Here is a 22486-nt window from a genome sequence, read left to right on the forward strand (position 1 = left end):
CCTCATACAAAAATAAGGTCAAAATACATATATGATTTCAGCATAAAAGATGATAATATAAACAAATTGAGAGAACAAAGGATAATTTACCTATCAGATCTTTGGAGAAGGAAGGAATTTATGACCAAAGAACTAGAGGACATTATGAAAGGCAAAATGGACAACTTTGATTACATTAAATTAAAAATGTTTTGCACAAACAAAACCAAAAGATTAAAAAGGAAGGACAAAGCTGAGAAAAAATCTTTATATCCAGTATTTCTGATAAAGGTCTCATTTCTAAAATATATAAAGAACTGTTTCAAATTTATAAGATTACAAGTCATTCCCCAATTAATAAAAGGTCAAAGGATATAAACAGAAAATTTTCAGATGATGAAATTAAAGCCATTTATAGTTATGTGAAAAAACTAAATCACAATTGATTAAAGAAATGAAAATTTAAATAACTTTAAGTGCCATCTCACATCTTTCAGATTAGTTAAGATGACAGCAAAAAAAAAATATAAATGTTGGAAAGGATATGGGAAAATTAGGACACTAAAGCATTGTTGGTGGAGTTGTGAAATGATTCAACCATTATGGAGGGATTTATATCCAAGAGCTATAAAACTGTGCATACCATTTGACTTAGCAGTGCCATTACTGGATCTGGATCCCAAGAAAATCATAAAGGAGAGAAAAGGATGCACATATGCAAAAATGTTTGTAACAGCTCTTTTCATGGTAGCAAAAAACTGGAAAATTAGTGGATGCCCAGCAGTTAGAGAAGGGATGAACACGTTGTGTACCTGAAGGCAATGGAATATTATTGTTCTATAAAAATTATAAAAAGTTGATTATAGAAAAGCCTGGAAAGATATGAACTGATGCTGAGTGAAACAAGATGAACCAGCAATACATCATAAACAATAACAGCAAGAATGTGTGATGATGAACTATGAAAGGCTTCATTCTTCTCAGTGGTTCAGTGATCCAAAGCAATCCCAACAGACTTTGAATAGAAACAGTAATCTGTATCCAGAAGAAGAACTAAAGAGACTGAATGTAATTATACTATGTTTCCAAAAGAAGTAAGGAAACTAAATGTAAATATGCTCTATTTGCTTCATTTTCCTTTTTTTTTTCTCTCTCTCCCATGGTTTTTTTTTTTTTTTACTTTTGCACTGATTTTTCTCTCCCAACAAACTTCATAAAGAAATATGTATTAAAAATAAATAAACTGACCAAAAAAAGAAGAAAATTATAAGATCAAGAGTAAAGCCAAGATGGTAGAGATTAGATATGAGAAAATCAAATTATCACTCTTTGCAGATATCATATGATGGTATAACTAGAGGATCCTAGAGAATCAACTAAAAAACTACTAGAAACAATAACTTTAGCAAAGCTGCAGAATACGAAACACATCCATATAAATCATCAGAATTTTTGTCTCCAACAAAGTCCAGCATTGAGACACAAAGAAAAATTCCATTTATAATAACTGTAGATATTATAAGATGTTTGGGTGTCTACTTGTCAAGACAAAGCTAGGAACTATATGAACTCAATTATAAAACACTTTCCACACAAATAAAGTCAGATCTAAATAATTTGAAGAATATCAAGTGCTCATGGATAGTCTGAGCTAATATAATAAAAATGACAATTCTACCTAAATGAATTTACTTATTCAGTGCCGTACCAATTAAACTTCCAAGAAATTATTTTATAGAACCAGAAAAAATAACAACAAAATTCATCTGAAAGAATAAAAGAATTTCAAGGGAATTAATGAAAAAAATGTAAACTAAGGTGGCTTAGTTGTACTATACCTAAGCTATATTATAAACCAGTAGTCACTAAAACCACTTAGTACTGGTTAAGAAATAAAATAGTTGATCAAGGGAATAGTCAGGTTCATGAAACACAATGGTCAATGACTACAGTAATCTAGTGTTTGATAAACCCAAAGACTCTATCTGGTAAAAGAATTCACTGTTTCACAAAAATTGCGGGGAAATTTAGAAAATAGTATGGCAGAAATTAAACACTGAACAACACTTAATACCTTATGCCAAGGTAAGATAGAATTATGTTCATGTTTTATACATAAAGGGTGATAATATAAGCAAATTGGGAGAACATGGGATAGTATACCTCTCAGATCTGTGGAGAAGGAAGTAATTTATGTTCAGTGAAGAACTAGAGAACATTATAAAAAACAAAATGCATAATTTTGAGTGTATTAAATTAAAAAGTTTTGTACAAACTAAATCAATGTAGCCAAAATTAGAAGGGAAAAAGAAAAGTAGGGGGAAATGTTTATAACCAATCTTCTGATAAAGGCCTCATTTCTAAAATATATAGAGAATTAAGTCAGATTTATAAGAATACAAGCCATTCTCCAATTGATAAATGGTCAAAGGAACAGACAATTTTTTGATTAGCCAAGTTAAAGCTTTTCTAGTCATATTAAAAATTCTCTAAATCACTATTGATTAGAGAAATGAAATATAAGATAGCTCTGAGGTACCACTACATGCTTCTTAGAAAGGTTAAAATGACAGGAAACTAATGCTTTATTGGTAGAGTTATGAACTGATCCAACTATTTGTGAGTGCAATTTGGAATTATGCCCAAAGGACTATCAAGCTGTGCATACCAATAAACTCTTTGTACTGATCTCTATCCAAAGGAGATATATCTATAGTGGGTTGGGGAAATTTCTAACAGTTCCAAGACAGAAAAAAAAAAAAAGTGCTTATGTTAGGTTCATAGTAGAATCTCTGAAAACAACTTCACAAAATTCCTGAAGCTTAGAACAGTGTGTTCTCCACCCTGGATACAGAGCAATATTTTAAGAAAGCTAAAAGTCAAGTAATAGACTAAGAAAATGATCAGACATTAGAAAAATTTTCTGACCATAGAAAATTGCTATGGTTCCAAGGAAGATCAAAGAAGATCAAAACACATACCTGGAAAAAGGTAACAAAGTCAAAACTCCTACATCCAAACCCTCCAAGAAAAAAAATAAAAGTTGGTCTTAAGCTATGCTCAAGGAAATGCTCAAAAGGAATTTTGAAAATCCAGTGAGAGAAAGAGGAAAAATTAAGAAGAGAATTGAGAGTGGTGCAAACGGAAATACAAAAAGCTAATGAGGGGAAAAATATCTTAAAAAACAAAATTAGTCAAATGTTGAAAGGAGGTATAAAAGCTCACTAAGGGAAATGATTCCTAAGAAATTAGACAGAGCAAAAGGAAGCTACTTATTTTATGAGAAATCAAGATATAATAAGGTAAAATCAAGTAAATGAGAAAGTAGGAAAAAATGTGAACCATCTCATTGGAAAAACAATTGACCTAGAAAATTAATTCGGAAGAGATTAATTGAAAATTATTGTTCTACCTATAAGTAATGATAAAAAAAAGCCTGCACATCATTTTTCAAGAAATTATCAAGAAAAACTGCCCTGAAACCAGAGGATAAAATAGAAAATAATTCACCAATTATCTTTTAATAAAGATCCCAAAATGAAATCTCCCAGGAATATTAGAGCCAAATTCTGGAACTTCTAGATCAAGGAGAAAACATTGCAAGTATCCAGAAAGTAACAATTCAAGTATATCATGGCCATAGTCAGGATATCACAAGATTCAGCAGCTCTTACATTAAAGGACTAGAAGGCCTTGATTTTTATATTCTAGAGAGGAATGGAGCTAGAATTGCAACCATCAATCATCTTACTCAGCAGAACTGAGTATAATTCCTCAGGGGAAAAGGTAGAGATTTAATGAAATAAATAATTTTTAACCATTTATGATAAAAAAATAAAATCAAAGCTAAATGGGAAATTTGATTTTCAAATACAGGACTCAGGAGAAGCATAAGGAAAGAGAGAATATGAGTAGGATGGTCTCAGAAAAACCTGGAAAGTCCTCCTGAACTCAAACAAAATGAAAAGTACAGGGTACAAAATAATAGTAATGTTCTGGAATGTTAAGTTGTGAATGACTTCTTTTCTATTCTCAGGAGTAAAATGATCCATGACTATCCTGAATGACTTACAATGAAAAATCTCTCTGTCTGTCTCTGTGTATCTCTTTCTCTTGATATGTGTCTCTGTTTATTTTCTGTCTCTCTCTCTCTCTCTCTCTCACACACACTTTTGCTCTCCCTCTCTCTCTTCCTCTATCCCTCTCTTTTCTTCTTTTTTTTCCTATTTTTTTAAACTTTATTTATTTATTTATTTATCATCCAGAGAAAGAACTATGGAAATTAAATGGGAATCAAAGCATATTGTTTTCACCTTTTGTTGTTTTTTTTTTTCCTTTCTCTTGTTTTTTTTTCCCCCTTTGATCTGATTTTTCTTGTGCAACATGATGAGTATGAAAATATGTTTAGAAAATTGCTCATATTTAATCTATGTTGGATATGCTTCTTGTGTATGAGAGGGGGGCTCAGAGGAAGGGAGGAAGAAAAATTTGGAACACAAGATTTGCAAAGGTGAATGTTGAAAATTTGTTTGGCATATATTTGGAAAAATATATAAATATAGTTATCATGTCTGTTCCAAATCTTCTCCTCTTTAGGAAAAATAAGCTAAGCTCTTATCCACATCCTTATAAAATATGGAATTAAAGCCCTTCAGCATCATAGTTATCCTCATTTGAACATCAAAGGTAATCAGATTTCTCTTTTTCTAAGGAGTCCAGAACTGATGGAGCCCAGAACTGAACAGATCACTTTAGATGAGATATGGTAGGGATAGAGCATACTGGTATTATTACCTTCCTTTCCTTACAAGCTATATCTCCTCTTGATGTGATCTGCCATTGTATTAGATTTGGGGGACTGTTGTATCATACTGTTGACTCATTTCAAGCTTGTAGTTCTCTAAAATCTTCAATCTTCTTTAAAAGTATACATTTAGGCATCCTCCACATAATATGTGAAAAATTGATTTTGTATGTGTGTATATGTGTCCAAACACAAGAGTTTACATTTTAACCTAACAGATTCAGCCCAATGATCTAGTTCAGAGCTAGTAAAATTTGAACTGAGGGTCAAATCTGGAATAACGCTCTTTTTCTTTGATTTGCAAATGTTGTATCCCAGTTTCCCTAACTAATCCTGCCTCAGTTTCCCTAAATTGTTCTTCCTCAGTTCCTTGAATTGTTCTGCCTCAATCCCCCTGGTTGCAACCCCCCTTCCTAACCATTAGAACTGAGATAATTAGGGCTGGGAGCCCTGACTATTAGCATTCCATAGAGCCATAAGTTGCAAATACATTTACTTGGAGATATGTAAGCATATCTCTTGTTCCTAAAGGAAACTTTCTGTCTCTATCTGAATACCTCCTTCACTCCCAATTTATCAGAATTTATGGTCCTACCACCCTCCTGTCAGAACCAAATTGATGGTCCCTTCCTGGAAATTCCCGTGTTCATCAGTGTTCAGAATCCACCCCTTTCCTTTGTCTCTCCTGATTACTAGAGCCATATAAAAATCATTAGAATCTCACATTCAATGCTGAATTCTTTGAGAAGAAAGTCCAATTCAGACCTAGGTGGGGAGAAATGGATTCTGATCGCCCCCCAGACAATTTCTTCCTCTCAGAAACTCAAATAAAATATTAACTCTAATCTCTATCTTGCCTCAGTTTCTCTGGCATTTCACAAGCTGAGTATTTTTTACAAGTTGATTTATATTTACAACTTAAATTATGTAAATTATTATTAAATATAAATTAAATTTACACTTATATTTAAACATCTAAAAACTGTGAGCCATATAGTAACAAGAGACTGGCTGGATTATTTTACAGGTCTTGATTTGCCTTTTTCTGCTCTATTTCATAAAACTTGAGATAAATACAGAGCCTTTTCCTTACCCCTTCCTGTTTAGTTTAAAACATTTAAAAATAGATTCAGAAAACATACAGTAAATATATTTTCACCATTATTTGTTAAGTGTGTTGCATCTCAGGGCAAAAAGCTGCTATCCTTATATTTTTAAGTTATAATCAAAGTATGATTTTTAACAAACAATCATTTAACCTTGTTGTTCACTTCCTAAATAAACTTTTCTATTCTATATCTTTTGCCTTCAATGGACAACAATCAGGAAAACACATCCTGTACTCCATGTCCTTCTATTTCTTATATGATACTTGATTATCATTTGCAATAATTTTTAGATTTCTTTTGGCAGCTTAATTTGTGAACATATGAATCAAAGTGGGTAGTTATCATCCATTTGGTTATATCTTGGGGAATTCTCAGTTATGTCTTAAATACATACCCAGGAAGATAAAAGGACTCTCTATTATTGCTATTGGGTTGCTAAATAGCTGCCTTAGTACCCCTGAGCAGGAAATTACCAATTATTATTATTATTCCTTTTTTACCTTACTGGATGCTCTCTCACTTGAAAGCTTCTAGAAGTTAATGATATAATTCTCTGGAGGAAAAAATAGTTTCTTCTTCCTCATAACATTTACTACCACCTCTTCATGAAGTGACTCAACTATTTTTAAGATCGAATTATACAGCCCTTTTTTCCCTTCCATTTCTCTTCTCTACAATGCTCTTTTATTCTTCAGCATCTTGTTGTGAGAAAAGCCCCCTCTACTTTTCCCTATTGTTATCTCACTTCCATTTCCTTTAAAGATATGCCATTCTCTCTAACAACCTAGATATAGAAAGGTATATTTTAAGTATAATTTTGGGATATAATTAGGAGAAATTAGGAGAGAACTCTGGGGAGAAATTAGGCTATAAACATAACACAAATTTTAATAATTTATCTGCATCAGAAATACAAATATTATATATTTAAAACAAGTCATTGAGCAATTTCCTTTAGTCTACATGCTAGTCTTTTCCTTTTTTTTTTTCAATTACATAAACACCTATGGATGTTTTCATCTTAATATTAAGCAACAGCCTATTTTTTTTCCTAATGAGCAATCATCATCTTTTAAAGAACAACTAGATGGTATAATGAACACAGTGTCAGGCTTAGTAAATAAAGACTCATCTTTGTGAGTTCTAATCTGGCTACAGATATTTACTAATTGTGTGACCCTTAACTTTGTCTCAGTTTCCTCATCTATAATATGAGTTAAAGAAGGAAATGGCAACAATTTCAGTATTTTTGACAAGAAAAGCCCCAAATAGAATCCCAAAAAGTCAGATACAACTGGAAAATGACTAAACAATTAACTTTTTTGAAATTTAACAACCCTATTCAATGTTTTTTAATTTCATCAATAAATTCATAGCCCCACGCTATGCCACTACAACCTTAACAATATTTTTTCCAAAATTTGTGAAATTTTTCTTTCCAAATTCAACATTCTACCTACTTCACTTGTTAAAATCACAGACAAGTCACCCACATAATTTTCTTTTTCTTATTTGATTCAAGTCATTTCATCTCCCATTCTTCTTCAAACAAATTCCTCCCACAGAGACCTGAGTCTATTTCTCTGAGTCTATTTGATTTTCCAAAATAACTTATTTTAGTTTAACATATAAGGAGAGTCTTTAAGCATTCTTTAATATTTTAAGTATTAAATATTTTCTCCATTGGATGAAGTTTGTTTTCAATAATGAACAATTGATAAATATATTACATCACATTATACTTTTATATAACTTTTAGTTAAGTATAAGGGTAAAAGTGTGGTTTAGTGTAGAATATCATCTATGATAGTCTGCCTATTCCTTTTGAGAACATCATTAATAAAACATTCCAAACATGTGTAAAAGTTCATCTATAAGTCTCTTTTAGTTTGGACTAGTCAAATCTTCATATGAAAAAGCCATGGAAGCTGTTAAGTAAGGGGGAAAAGACACTGATCTTATTTTTGTCTCATTTTATATTTGTTCCTTTTTTCCTTGCTGTTCCTCTGCACTAGAAAAATCAGATCATCAGTCAACAGATACTTATTAAGTATTTACTATTAGAGATACAAAAACAAAAAGAGAAATATTTCTTGACTACAAAGAGCTTATATTCTTTGAGAGGATCCAGTATAATTGATCATAGTCTCAGAACTTGAGGCTTCTATTTTTGTTTTGCAAAAAACATTTCACTATTTTGTAGCCTTTTCTTAATGCTATTTTTTGAAGTCAAAGGCTCAAAATACAGTGACTCATTCACCATACCATTCCTCCTTCTGGTCCTTTGGAATTTTTGCTTTTTTGAGACAGTTATTGAATGTATGAAGAGGATCCTGAAGATAAATTACTGACTGAGTCAAAGGAAAAATAATCTTGTACGTTCATTTCTTTAAATTCTCTAGGTGAATGCTGTTTGTAAAGTAGTCCTTAATCAAATCCAATCTTTTCATTTTACTAAGAAGGAAACAGTCAAAAATATGGTAAATGGCTTGTCAGGGTCACTTTAAGTAACTATTAAGTATCTGAGTTGAAATTTAAATCTAAGATTCTCTACCTCCACCTCTAGCACCCTTTCTATTAAACCATTCTGAAGTTAATCTAAAATGAATGCAAGGGAGATGTTGATGAACATAAAAGCATCTGAAGAGATGGTGAAAGATTTTGTATATAAAATCACTGAAGCATAGTTTTGAAAGAAAAAAGATATTCCAAGGGGCAGAAGTATGCTTGGTACTTTTAGAAAAGGAAGAAATTATTGCCTTGTATGTGCAAAACGGTTCCCTTCATAGATAAGCCTGTGTTTTCCTATACAAGATATTCTCAGGTACCAATCTGTTTAAAAACAAACAGCATGGTCTTTATAACTAGCTATTTCCTTTAGGATTAATCTTTTCATTAGACATTAGGTTTTGGTTTACTGAGCTTGGAATCCATATATAACTATTTTAACTTAGGGTATGCATTTCATAGATTTTTCAGTTTCAAACTCTAAAGACTAAACTAAAAAGCAGGTAATTGTTATTTGCTCTATAAACTTCCAAATAAATCTGGGGCTTGGTGCCAGAGATATAAAATTTATTTTATATATCTAATAACTTATTATATTATGTTATTTTTTCTCATAATCTCTTGAACCCATATCCTTTTACCATCATAAAGAAGCCCCTGCCTTTTCTAAAGTATTAAAGATGGAAAAGGTCTATGGATTTTAAGCTAAAGAACATGGTAATATTCAATGTTCTCTTAAGGAACAGATGGCTAAGGATATCAGCTGATCCAGCCCAAAGTAGCTGAATGGCATCCAATTGAAAATTGTCTTCATTTGGCAGAACAGCATCTGGTAGATACTAAATAACCATGAGACTATAGCTAGCAGAGCAGAATTCAGCAGATATTATGAGACTAGCAAAAAAAACCCTGCCCTACTAAGAGCAAATAATGAAACCAGCAGAACCAAGAACATTTTCATTCCTTTATGGATGTATTGTGATATACATGTTCATCTTATGTGTGCCTCTCCATGTTTATTCTTTATATATGTTTAGTTACTTATAACAGGTTGATGGTAGAACTTTTTTTAAAACTACAATATGCATTATTAAAAACTGATTTTGAAGTGTGTCTCTTCTAGCTGACTATTAAAAATAGATATGCTGATGCAAGAGCATGAACTATGGCATACAAACCAAATACCTTGAGTCTGAGATTATCAGTCTCCGTGTCACCCACTCTTCTAGTTGCATGATATGCAACTATAGATTATTTTTATAAACTTTTTATTAAGATGGGAAAATAATGATATGACTTCATAATTATAATTTTTTACAAGTCTTCATTTGATAGTGAAAATATCTGCTTCAAATAAAAATACAAAGAGACCATATATTCATTGATTTTATATCCTCTGACAGATTTCAAGATGGAAAATAGAATGAGATAGAGGAGAGTTCCACTTTAATTTGAGAAGATTTTAATTTCATTAATAGGCGAAAAAATCACTGGAGATTTTCTCTGCAATTGCAAGAGGAAGAAACTTGACCACATTTTCTACAACATTAAGAGACAGAAATCTAGATTTGTGGAAATTAACAAAGGTTATAAAATAGTATATTTTCTTTATTTAAAGACATGGATTTAAAGAGTTAATCAGTCCTTAAATATAACTAATAATTTAAATCTCCATATTTTCATTAGCTATAACTTCTATGAACAAATAAGAGTACTTTAGTCATATGATTTTTCCACTATATGGTAAACTAATTAATTATTTCCATTTTAGGTTATTATTAAGCTAAAAAATAGTAAATAGGTTGGGATAGATGAATTTAATTAAATATTGACATATTTTTTTCATTGTAAGAGTAGGACATAATTTAAAAGGTGGATCCATTTGGACTGATGGATTCATGTCTAACAGTCTTCACCTTAAATTATAAAATACTCATAGAGACAATTAAATTTCATAGAACTGACCATTAATTAATTACTTCATTTATTCAGGCATTTGTAGAGTATCTATTATGTTCTATGTCCTAGAGGTGCTATAGGAGATAAAAGATGATTTCCAATCTCTAAACTTAAAAAGTTTATAGTCATTTGGGGAGCTAAAAATCTATTTTAAAAATCCATTTAAAGCATGAATAGAATCCTAATAAGACAATAAGACTTCCATATTTACTGTGAGATCTGATAAATTCATTTCCCATAAGCATTCTGGAACAGGAGATACAAATCTGGCATCAAAATCAAGGAAACTTGGGTTCATATTCCACTTCTCACTCATTCTGGCTAGGCAAGGAAGTCATTTGACCAATCAATGCTCCAGATAATTATCTTAGATTATAAGAAGCAAAACAGGAATCAGTCTGTATAATGAGTTTTCTCAATGATGAATTCCATATAATAGCAGTATCAAATATCAGATAATTTTGTCCCTAATGACAGTTTGAGCCAAATTAAAATGAAACTGGGAAATATTAACAAAATAAGTAAAAAGTCAGTAAAACATTGATAAGCTAAGTCAATATATGGCCTAGAGGGATTTTAATATATGTATTAGTGGTCCCTGTTTCTGTTTGAGTTTGACATCACTTTCCAGTAAAACCCAAAATCCAGACTAAAACAAATTTAAAAATATATGCTGAGCAAATAATTTATACAGTGATATCCTTTATCCTTTATTCTTCAATACTTTGCATTATAAAAGAAAATCTTTTCCAAAAAGTGTAAATAAGGTTATTCGGTTCTCTGGGCAGTTATCATCTTATTCCTAGGCTATTCTTTCTTCTTTTTTTAAGATTCAGTACCTTCCTCATAGTATCATTTTCTACTAATATTAATAGTAGATTACTTAGACATCACCATATATGTTTTGATTTCTCTTTAAACATCTGGATTTTCCTATTCATCTGCCTCAGCTCCTATGACCTGTACATTATTCCCAAATCAACCTCTGCTCAAAAAGACTTTTGCTCTCATCCCAATCACAGTCTAGAACATAGAAATGATTCTATATGTCTATATCCCTTCATGGTTTTTTATCCTTCATGAACCTATTTTTTTTAAATTCTAACTTCTATCATTCAATATCCCACTGCTTTTCCATTCTATCATCCCAGTTATGGTTTCAATTTCCTATTAAAACTATAGTGTTAATAGGATAACCAATTCATCTTTACATTGCTCCCTACCCTCTAACTCTTTGGCCTTTTCTCTCTTCCCTATTTATTTTTTTCTAAACTAAATCTTAGTTATCTCCACAGCCTACCATCTTTATCCCTACCCCTCTGTTGCTAAATGAAGCTGAAGGCATACACATAACATGCTGACTGGACACATTATGAAGGAATATAATTTAATTTGTCAAAAATTACATGCCAATCCTTTTACTCTTCCCCAAATGATTCTGTCTCCCACTCCAGCATAGCACCTATTCTCAATCTTTTTTCCCCCTCAAAACACTTTTCTCCTTGGTTTCATATGAAACTGAAACTTGGAAAATTATTATCTAACTGGTTTACCTTCAGTAAAGGTCACCTCTCACCTATTCTTCCTCTAGTTGACAAAGCAAAATTCCTAAATCTCAACACATCATTCCTTTAATTGCTTCTGTTGGCTCCTTATTTTTTGTGGGATTAAAACAAATAAACAACATCTCTTCTTTAGCATTTTAAACTCTTCATAATCTTGTTCCAATTTTTGATTCAAGACTTTTTATTTCATTTCCTCTCATCAAAGTCTATTTTCCAGACAAACTGTCTCGTTTGCTGTTTCCCCATTCAAAATGTTTCATTTCTTATTTCTTAGTCTTTTCATATGTTGTCCTCTCGACCTAGAATGCTATCTCTCTTCTTTCTTTTTAGGAATTCCTTGCTTCCTTTAAGACTTACTTTATTTTTTTAAATATTATCTGAGAAGTTTTAAAACCTTTTAGTACTCTCAATTATTAATGATTTCTGAAAGAAATAAAAAGAAAGGAAAGAAGGAAGAAAGAACATGGAGAAAGGAATGAATGAACAAAGAAGTGAAGGAAGGAATTAAGGAAAGAAAGAAAGAAAAAAGAAAAATTTGCCTACATACTTTGTATATTTTTGTATAATTAATGTCCCATATCCTCTTCCCTATAGAAAAATAATCTCTTAGAGAGAAAGAATTATTTCATTTTTATTTTTGTAATCTCTGTAACTAGTGCAGTGTCTGGAACATATTATTATTGAATTAAGTTTGTAGCAGAGGTAGAATATTGTGCAATGTTGTTCAACTACCCTTAGTTACTTTTTTTCTCTATTGACTCATTGCCCAGATGGATATTCCATTAGAGTCTTTCCATATTGACTATGTGAAGTAGTATGGAAGGATCTGCAATTTTCTTAATTTTTTTTCTATTAGCTCCCAGCTTCCACCTAGAGACAGGAAGAAAGAGTTTAAGTGAGTGGCCTAAAGTCACATAGTAAATATGCTAGTATTTGAGGCCACTTTTGAACTCAGAGCTGCAGGCCTAGTGCTTAATCCACTATGCTACTTAGCATTTCTATAATGTGAATTTAGTTGATATTATAGTAGTCAAAGTGGTTTCTTATCATCTTAAAAGCTATTCAAAAAGCACAAAAACCCCAGAAGATTTCTCATTATTTTGGGGGGTGAATATATTAATTTCAAGAAAATTCATGTAAATAATTTCATTTATTTTCTAATTTTGACCAAGTTGTCTCAAAGTATAAAGAAATCTTTTTTGGCTTCATATTACCATATATATGTATATATACATATATATATACACACACAGACATAAAATAAAAAGATAGGAATAGAGAGAGAGGTTGAGAAGACATAATTATAGATGTAGATAGAGAGGTATACTTATCTAGATAGAGATAGAGGTAGAGATAGAGTAAGATATAGATTTAGGGCCAAGTCCTTAACTCTCATTCTCAGTGCCAGGCTAGATGCACAGAGATATTTTACTCTACTATTCCCTTCATTATTCTAGGGATATTCTGAGGTCATGGGGTTTCTAATACTTCCTTCACATGGTTCCCCTATTTCCACCAATGTGATTTGAGTTAATTGTCAACCATATTTAAATAACTTTTAGAAAGAATATTTACTGACCACATATAGCTAGAACTTAACAAAAAATATTCCCTTAAGCTGAGAATAAATTCTTTCTATATTGTTCCTGGAGGGAGAACACCAAAATTTAGAGATTAAAAAGGTAAAGGGTAAACTCATAGCTTCTGGTTACTGGAAGTAATAGTTTTGGTGGACATGGCTACCAAAATTTATCTTCCAAATTTTTGAAATTAACAAGATCACATGGAAGATCTTTCCTCTTCTCCCAACCTCCCAAATGCAATTTCCTCTCAAGAGAATTCATTGCTTTGATAATTCAAAAAAATTCTAATACACACACATACACATACACACACACAGAGGCAATTTTTTCTATGGAAAATTGGAAATAAAGTTTCTCTATCAATTGGAGATTGCTGAACAAGTTACATTATATTAATGTGCTATTATGCTATTATACTATAAGAAATGATGAATGAGATGGTTTCAGACAAAACTTTAGAAGATGTTGATGAACCAATACAAAATAAAGTTAGCAGAACTAAATCAGAAAGTACTAATGAAGAGCCTCATCATTCACAAGTACATCAAACCTAACTCTGACACATATTCTTAATTTAGAAAGTAATTCTGAAGAAAGAGTAAGTGAAGTAAACACAAACAATACATTGAGAAAAAAAAAAACAGAAGAAAAGATTAATTTTACATCATCTACAGGCAAATCTTTTTTTTTTTTTTTTTAATCACAAACATGCTATAAACTATATTGGAATTCCTAAAGGAAATGCAAAACTTAAAAAAAAAAAAAAGATCCTCTCAATGAAATAAGTGTCTTAGTTAAAGAATTAAAAGGAGAATTCCATTTTGAAAGATGTGAAACTTCTTAAGTAAAATACTCTTTAAAAAGTAGATTGGACTAGACAGAGATCAATGGCTCAATTAGTTTTTAGTAAATGTCCTTTGCACCTCTACTATTGCTGTTGCCTTTTATTTGGCTTTCTTTCTCCAGTTTCTTTTCCTTTCCTTCCATTAAAAATTCAGTTTTAATAGTTTATATTTGCTACAATTGTTCCATTTACCCCCTTTAAAATTTCAGTAGTTCTCACTGCTTACAGAATATGATTTAAACAATATATCTCATTATTAAGGACACTTCATGATTTATCACTGTTCTTCACTCTGATGCAGTCAAGTTAAAGCCAGTAGAAAGTTGTTTAGCATTTCAAGAAAATGCTGTCAAGAACATTTTTGGTCTAAGTTGAAGACAGTATTCTTGGTCAGATATAGCTTCAACTAGATGACTTTCATGGTTCCTTCCAACTTTGTGATCTTGTGATTGTATAATGAGTAAATAAATGTGCACTATTGGGTACTCAAAATGAACACAAATGATTTCACCTCACTGAGCCATTAAGGAAAAAAATAACTTTTCCTTTCAAAACAATTTGTTTGTTAGACATTTTCCCTTAGAAAAAAAAAATAAAATCACAGAAAATACCAAAAATGAACATCAAATATTTTACTATATAGTGGTCCAGAAAAACAAGGGAACTCTAAGTCAGACTGGACATTGTTGGGAGAACAATATACCAGAGAATAAGATCATTTGTAATGATATATATATATATATATATGTGTGTGTGTGTGTGTTTGTGTGTATTTATAAATATATACACACATATATAATTATATATAAACTGAAATGTACATGTATATTACCAAATCCAACTCATTTGAAAAACAAAGAAGTTTTTGAAATCCAAGGCAAATTTTGTCCTATCAGATGATTAAAAAAGTAAACTTACACTATTGAAAAAAAAGTCATCACTCAGCCATTTTATATACTGAGCTTAATTTATGACAATATATCTATAATTTGTTTAAATTGTATTAGTGAATATAAATTTATCAGCAAAATTGAAATGTACCTGTATATCTAATATATATATATATATATGTAATTTATTTTCTTTTTATATGTGATAGAAATCAGATTATATAAAGTAAGTAAAATCAGCACAATAAGTCCTATGATAATTTATTGGGATTTTGATAAATATTACTTTAACCAATGGTGCTATTTTATAAATTTATTTCCTTTTGTAATAACCCTTACAAGAGATTAACTGACAACAAATACCTCTGAAATATGTTCTTTCTGGCTAGAGAAGAGAGGAAATTACTATAAGATTAACTAGTAAAAGAAGGTGGAAGTTTTCACAAATGGTAAGGTAGGAGTTTAAGGATTCTCAATAAAAACAAGGAAATAATATGGCAGCAACACAATTATAGAGGAGTTCTCTAAGACCATGAGAAATGAACTTTATATTGGTACATAGAGAGATAAAAGATTTAAAAAGAAATTAATAACTGAAATAACAGAGAGAAAAACAGAAAAAACAAAAGTATGGGGTTTACCTAACCTCTGCCTTACTTGTATTTAAACATGGGATTAAAATAAATTAAAAATAAATTTAGCAGATGTTAAGTCACTTGTGACTGTGATCCTTAAATTGCCTGATATCGTCTTTTTATAAAATGTTGGTATAAAAAGACTGAGTAGGGGATATACAGCCCCTTGTTAAAAAGAAAGAGTTTTGCTAACTGTGTGAATGAACATGAATTATCTCATAACTTTTCCTATGGGCATAATTACTATGAATGTAAATCCCTTTTTTAATAAATCTGACTCATAGACATGAACAAAGGTTAAATTTTAATGACAAAATTTGAACATGAAAACTAAAAAAAACACAAGATTTTGTTACAAATATCTCTGTCTTTTCTTTCAAAGGTCCTTAAACCAATTCTAATAATGAAATCAATCATGATTTTTTCCAAAAACGATTCCCTCTTCTTGAATTTTAAATATAGGGAGAAATCAGTGAGCCAAACATTTAAATAGATATGCATTCAAGCTCTTATATTCTTTCATTCTTATTCAAAGTGACAAAATTCTAAAGTCTGTTCTAACACAATTTGCAAACTTTACGTCACATGTTTATTTCCTTTATCTTCCAGAAATAATCCATGCCTCATATTTCACACTTAATTGTAAAGTCCAATGTACCCTCATCACAATATGTTGTAGTATTTTTATAAAAACATCAATTCCCATCAATACCATATATATTCATTATTCACTGTCAACCATATAGATTTTAATCAGTTTTAAAAATTATTTCTTCACAAGTTCCTTTTCTCTCTTTTTCCAAAATACTTCTACTATTTCCACCTGAGTAAGAAAGTACTTTGGGAAATGGCTTGCTACTATAATGTAGAATATCTGAGAAAGAAATATGTATTGACTGGTGAGAAACATTTGGTGGTATGGTATTCCTCTGAAGTCTTAATTTTTATCAAATATCCTTAGTTAACAACTTTTCTGATTAAGGACTATGAAACAGGTAATTAAGTTTAAATACAATACACAATGTCAGAGGAAGAGCAGTAAGACCATTATATTTTCAGAATACTTTATGAATAAATTTATACAACATATTAATAGAGGCAACATCTTATAATGTTTACAGACCTGAGCTTACAGTCAGGAAGATTTGAACTTCAAATTCCACCTTTAATATTTTTTAGTTGTGACCATTTTCAAATCTCTTCACTACCACAGGTCTCAAGCAACTCTAATTCTTTAGAATTTAGCGAATACACACTATATTATGACTTGTTTCAGTGGAAGTACACAATATTAGAAGTTTCCCATGTTGACAAAACATAAATTCTCCTTTTAATGTAGACACAATTAAAAAAAAAAAAAAAAGATCTGATTAGTCAAATTTAAAGGAAATAACACAATGTGATTACATCAGAAAAATATGTGCTATCACTAATATTAGATATTTTTTGTGAAGTAGACTCTCTTAATCTTCACTCCTCCTCTTAAAGGAGAATCATAGACCACATCTCCTGTTTCAGATTAAATGAAATACTCTGAAGTCCTCCTAATTTTCCCCCTTCCTTTATGTAAAAAGGGAAGAATTCAACCTCTGGCACTTAGAGTCAAAATGTCAATTGCATGTTTATATCAAAAGGCAAACTTAAATGAATACTGAATGAAGTTTTAGATTCTACTTGGAAGGATGAAACATAACTTATATAATTAAAATATAGTTTTGTAATCTCCAGTGAGAATTTTTAACCTATCCATTTAGACAACAGGGGTATGGCACAATTTGTGAAGTGCAATGCTTTTCAGGAAAAAAAAAAATGACAATTTTACTAGTTATTGAGGGTAGCTAAGCACTATACAAATACGATCTCTTTTTTTTCTCATAATAACTATTGTTAACAACTGCTATCCTTATTTTACAAATAAATAAATGAAGGGAAATAAGGATAATTGATTTTTCCAGGTTCATATAGGTAGTAAATGTCTGAAAGTGGATTTGAATTCAGATTTTCCATTCCAGGTCCAGTGCTCAATCTACTGTTCCTTACAACTATTTCTATAGAAAGATTTTCTGACATGTAAACTCAAATCTTGAGTTAATTACATACTTACAGGCAATGGGAACAAACTAAGTTATTAAAAAGGAAAGAGAAAGCATTAAGCTTATAAACTAGCAATCTACCAGTTCTGATAGATAGCAAAATGCAATCCCAATTGCTGAAGACTCAGATGCCTGTCATAGACAAAGATGTAACTCTCACCAGGAAACTACCATTATTTTCTATCCTATTAAAACAATATTTGTTCTGTTTCTCAGTTTCTGGCCTTTAACTCTTCATTTGCTCCTTTCTCAACTCTCTCATATCTCACAATCTTATAGGCAAGATTTTCTCTCCAGTCTCTCCTTGTAGTTATCTCATTAATTCATGAAACTTTTCAAGAAGGGTTATACAACTAAAGAATTCACAATGTTTACTCTCTTGAGTATATAAGGTTTCAACTAGCTAAGCAACTGGTAGCTAGAGAGTAATCACAAGCATTTAGTAGAAAGAGGTTACTATTTGATAGTATTCATATTGTTTTTATAATGTGAGAATCATTCATCTTTTAACTTTGTTTGTAATTGGTAGATAACTTTATGCCTTTGACTTTGAAACATACCACATGAACTAGAGATTAGAATTAAGATCAGTTTATAAGATACTGTGGGAAAAAATCTCCTTCATGTTCTGCCTACATAGGGGATTGGCAGAATAAGGGTTAGAAGACTTCCATTATTGAAGCTGTTGACTTCTAATGAGCACACTGGGTACAGAGAAATAAAATGTTATTTAAATACAAATATAAATCATGAGACTTATGGAAAAAGGTATAAAACAATTTAAGGAAAATAAGGACTACATCTAATAGAAGGAAATAGTACACCACTAGAATATATAATTCAGTACAGCTTCAAATTAAAGACAGTGCAATATATTTAGATTTTGTTTATTATCCATGAAAATTCCATTTGGAGGAAGGAATTTGTAGCTTACATCTACAGTTAAGTGGAAATTAGATGTTAAATTTTTTCTGTTAATAGCATAATAAGTAGGTGAAAAGTATGTGAAGGATGCTGATAAGGAGGGGAGAGCATTGTTAAAATAAAAGTAGTGAAAAGATTTATAAGATGTATATCTAATTAATTATAATAAAATTAATAGTTTGAAATGTAGCTTGCCTAAGTTTTCTCATCTGTAAAATGTACTGAAAATCGAATGGCAAACCATCCCAGTATCTTTGTCAAGCAAATCTCAAATGAGATCACTAAGAGTTGGACATGATTGAAACAACTGGACAACAAAATAATATTTAACACTTTCCTAAAAGTTACCTATACTTCAAAATCCAATAGCAAGATAGCTCAAAGGAATACTTACCAACAAATAGCTGACTGTTGAGCTGCAAAAGGATATGTCCATCAACTGGGGCAGCCTGTGATTTTGGTGGAAGTTGATCCACTTGAAGTGATGCTTCTTTAATATTTCTTTCAGCTCTGACATAGTGCCACTGATTGTCATTTAGGTGAGTGGGTGATTGCACCATAACTTCAAATGGTCCATTCCCCACATCAAATGAAAATGTCACTTCAGCTGGAGCTAGAAATGGCAGAGGTGGTAATTGTTCAAATTATTTCATATAGATTTGAATTTTATATCTTAAAGCATAAGAGGACTCTAAGGCAATACATATTGTGCTATGCCTGAGTTGGGGTGCATTTAAAATGCAGGAAAAACATGCTAGGATAGAGAAATGTCACATGGCAAAGATTTTCAGAAAGTTTGTACTCAGATTTCATTAATTGCTATAGATATTCATTTATCAGTAGCATTAATATAAATAAGATTTGGTGTTTTACTTTATTGGTGATTCATTGAAATTAAAGAACTTTTGTTTCTTGTAATTTAAAGAACTTAATTCTACTTAAACACAATCTGTCAACAATTTGACACTTGCTAATGAATAGTAGGCTATAGCTATGAGAAATTTATAAAACTGACTCAGTCAAAAAAAAATCACACCAAAACACTAGCAATGCATTATTATAAAATAAATCATTTTAAAATCAGTTTTTAGTCTGAATTGAATCTAGTTTTCTTAATCAGCAACAAATGGGGATAATGAAAAATAGGTGGAGCTATGCAAGACTGAAATGATTCTCATAGAATACCAAGGATTCAATGATAAACTACTCAATTTCCTTTCTTGACTCTTAAAATCATAAGATTCTTGAGTTACAAGTATATAATTAATAAATGTTAATAGAGAACAATGTTTTTAAAATTAGATTAGCTGAAGTCCTGGCTTCTCAATAAAGTTAACTCATTAGAACATATTCTTTTGAAATTATGGGACTTACAATGTAGTTCTATCCTTATAAAGTCTTTAATCCCCAGGTTCTCTAAAAATACACCTGATGAAGCTGTAGTCTTAAAAAAAAAAGACACATCTGCACTAAGTTCTCCATGGAAGGTAGGGAAATGAAGGTATGATGTCTCAGTATTGAAGGAAGCTGAATTCCAAAATGATCCTGTTCCATCAAAGAAAAAATAAAATAGAAAAATGGAAGAAAAAAGAAAAATGAATTTAATATTCAAAACAATGTTAATTAACAATCCAAGAATTTTTACTGTTACACACATATAAAAACCACTATTTATTTTTCATTTTTTTTCCTAATTTCATGAGCCAGTCATACTGAAGAGCAAAACCAGTATGACCTTAAACCTTCTTGGACCTAAGTTACTTCAAATGGAAAGTGAAGGAATTGAACTAGATGACCTCTAAAGTTTCTCCCAATTTTAATTTTTTTTTTTATTTTGGATTCTATTGAAGACTCAACATATATAAAGATATTCAGCAAAGTTCCTTTAATACTTATAAGTTCTTTTCTTTTAATAAATTTTGAATTTTTATAAATGAAAATTATTCGCTGTCTCATCCAATTTAGCAATATCATAAGGGTTCTTTTGTAGAAAGTAGAAAACTCTCCCTTCACTATTATATATTACAAAGCATTAATAATTTAGATAAATCATACAGAATTCCATGAACTACATATAGATTAAGTGACTTATTCAAACTCACATAGATGTGGGATTTGAACCCACTGTTCTATTCTCTCTGTCATGCTAATGCTATTCCTATTTAATTAAGCTCAAGAAAGAAAACACTTGTTTGTGTCTACTTTTAAAATATAGTGAAAATAAAATTCAAAATAGGAAGGAGCCATTCTCATCACTCATATTGATATTATGGGACTTAAAAAAAAGATTCATGTATTATTAACTGACACCAATGAACTCCAGGAAGGGATCATTTAAGACTATGAAAAATTGCATGAAATATAATGTTAATTTTTATTGCTATATATGTGTAAAGAGATACATAAATACTTTTCTTATTTTCACTTACCCATATATTAATTTTTATTTCTGGCTATTTGTGGATGGTCTATTGATAAAATATTGTGGGTAGCTCTCCATTTTATCTTTAAGTTGTGTTATAAAGGCATATGTAAAGCACTATGATAAAATGTAATACAGTATCATGAAATGACAGGAGTGACATTAGACTTGAGATGCAGCTGATTGATGAGGAGCATTAGTGAAGTAATGAACTGTGGCTCTATATATTCTTTAAGGAAGTAATATTTCCACTAGGAAATTCTGCAGGCATCAATTATAAATACAGCTATTTTAAGCAATTTGTTCCATATACATTCATGATCCATGATATAATCCTTCTACTTAAAGAACTTTACCTGGAGAAACAAATGTATATTTTATAAAATAAAAAGTGATATCAAAATGATTATTCATTTTATTATGAGAAAACAGAATTAAGATCAATGTCCAAATTCTGTTACTTTAATTTCTTAAAAGTTCTTTATTAGATGCCAGTTTACATGACTTGTGACTATTTCAGTTTCTTAATTTATTTGACTTTGAACTTGATTTAAAAGATTTGGTTCCTCTTTTATTTTTCTATATATCAAACAATCAATTAATCCATAATTATTTATTAATCTACTACTTGATATATATTGTACTAGATGATGGGGCTACAAAGACAGAAAAGAAAATAATCCCTTCTATCCAGAAACATTCATTATATTGGTAGGATAAGTGTATAAATAAATATGTTAGGATTACTAAGTGAGAACTCAGGTTGTCTGGACAGTGATAAGGTGAGTTCTCACCTAGTAATCCTAACAATATAGAAGATAAATTGGAGAGGAAAGGATTTTGCAGCAGGAAAATCTATTAGGATACTATTGAAATGGTTCAGTATAGGCACTGAAATGGTCCTCTGTTGTTCATGCAACTTAAAGAGGAAACAAATACAAGTATATTGCAGAGTTGCTAGTGATAACATTTGGTAACTGATTGGACATGTGAGTAACAGATAATGATTTAATAAACTCTCACTAATAATGATTTAATAATGAGATTGAGAGGCCTGTATGAAATCCACTGTGAAATATCCATTCAGCAATTGGAGATGTAGAACTGAATTTTAGGAGAAAGATGAAGATTGGGTACATGACAGTGAAAGATTAATGATTTTTTTTTAAGG

The 22486-nt window shown here is 30.6% G+C and overlaps 1 protein-coding gene across 3 annotated transcripts in view; it reads right to left on the reverse strand.

Moving 5' to 3' along the window:
- The window catches only part of CNTNAP4 (contactin associated protein family member 4), a 641498-nt gene that overhangs the window by 37848 nt on the left and 581164 nt on the right, over positions 1-22486 (reverse strand). For all 3 annotated transcript variants that reach the window (XM_074281700.1, XM_074281701.1, XM_074281702.1), the window contains 2 exons: positions 20268-20438; positions 19288-19506 (listed from right to left, as the gene is read on the reverse strand). In XM_074281700.1, the coding sequence (XP_074137801.1) occupies positions 19288-19506; positions 20268-20438 (390 nt within the window). The remainder of the gene's footprint in view (positions 1-19287; positions 19507-20267; positions 20439-22486) is intronic.

This window comes from Sminthopsis crassicaudata, chromosome 1, assembly GCF_048593235.1.
Source record: "Sminthopsis crassicaudata isolate SCR6 chromosome 1, ASM4859323v1, whole genome shotgun sequence".
NCBI classification, from domain to species: Eukaryota; Metazoa; Chordata; class Mammalia; order Dasyuromorphia; family Dasyuridae; genus Sminthopsis; species Sminthopsis crassicaudata.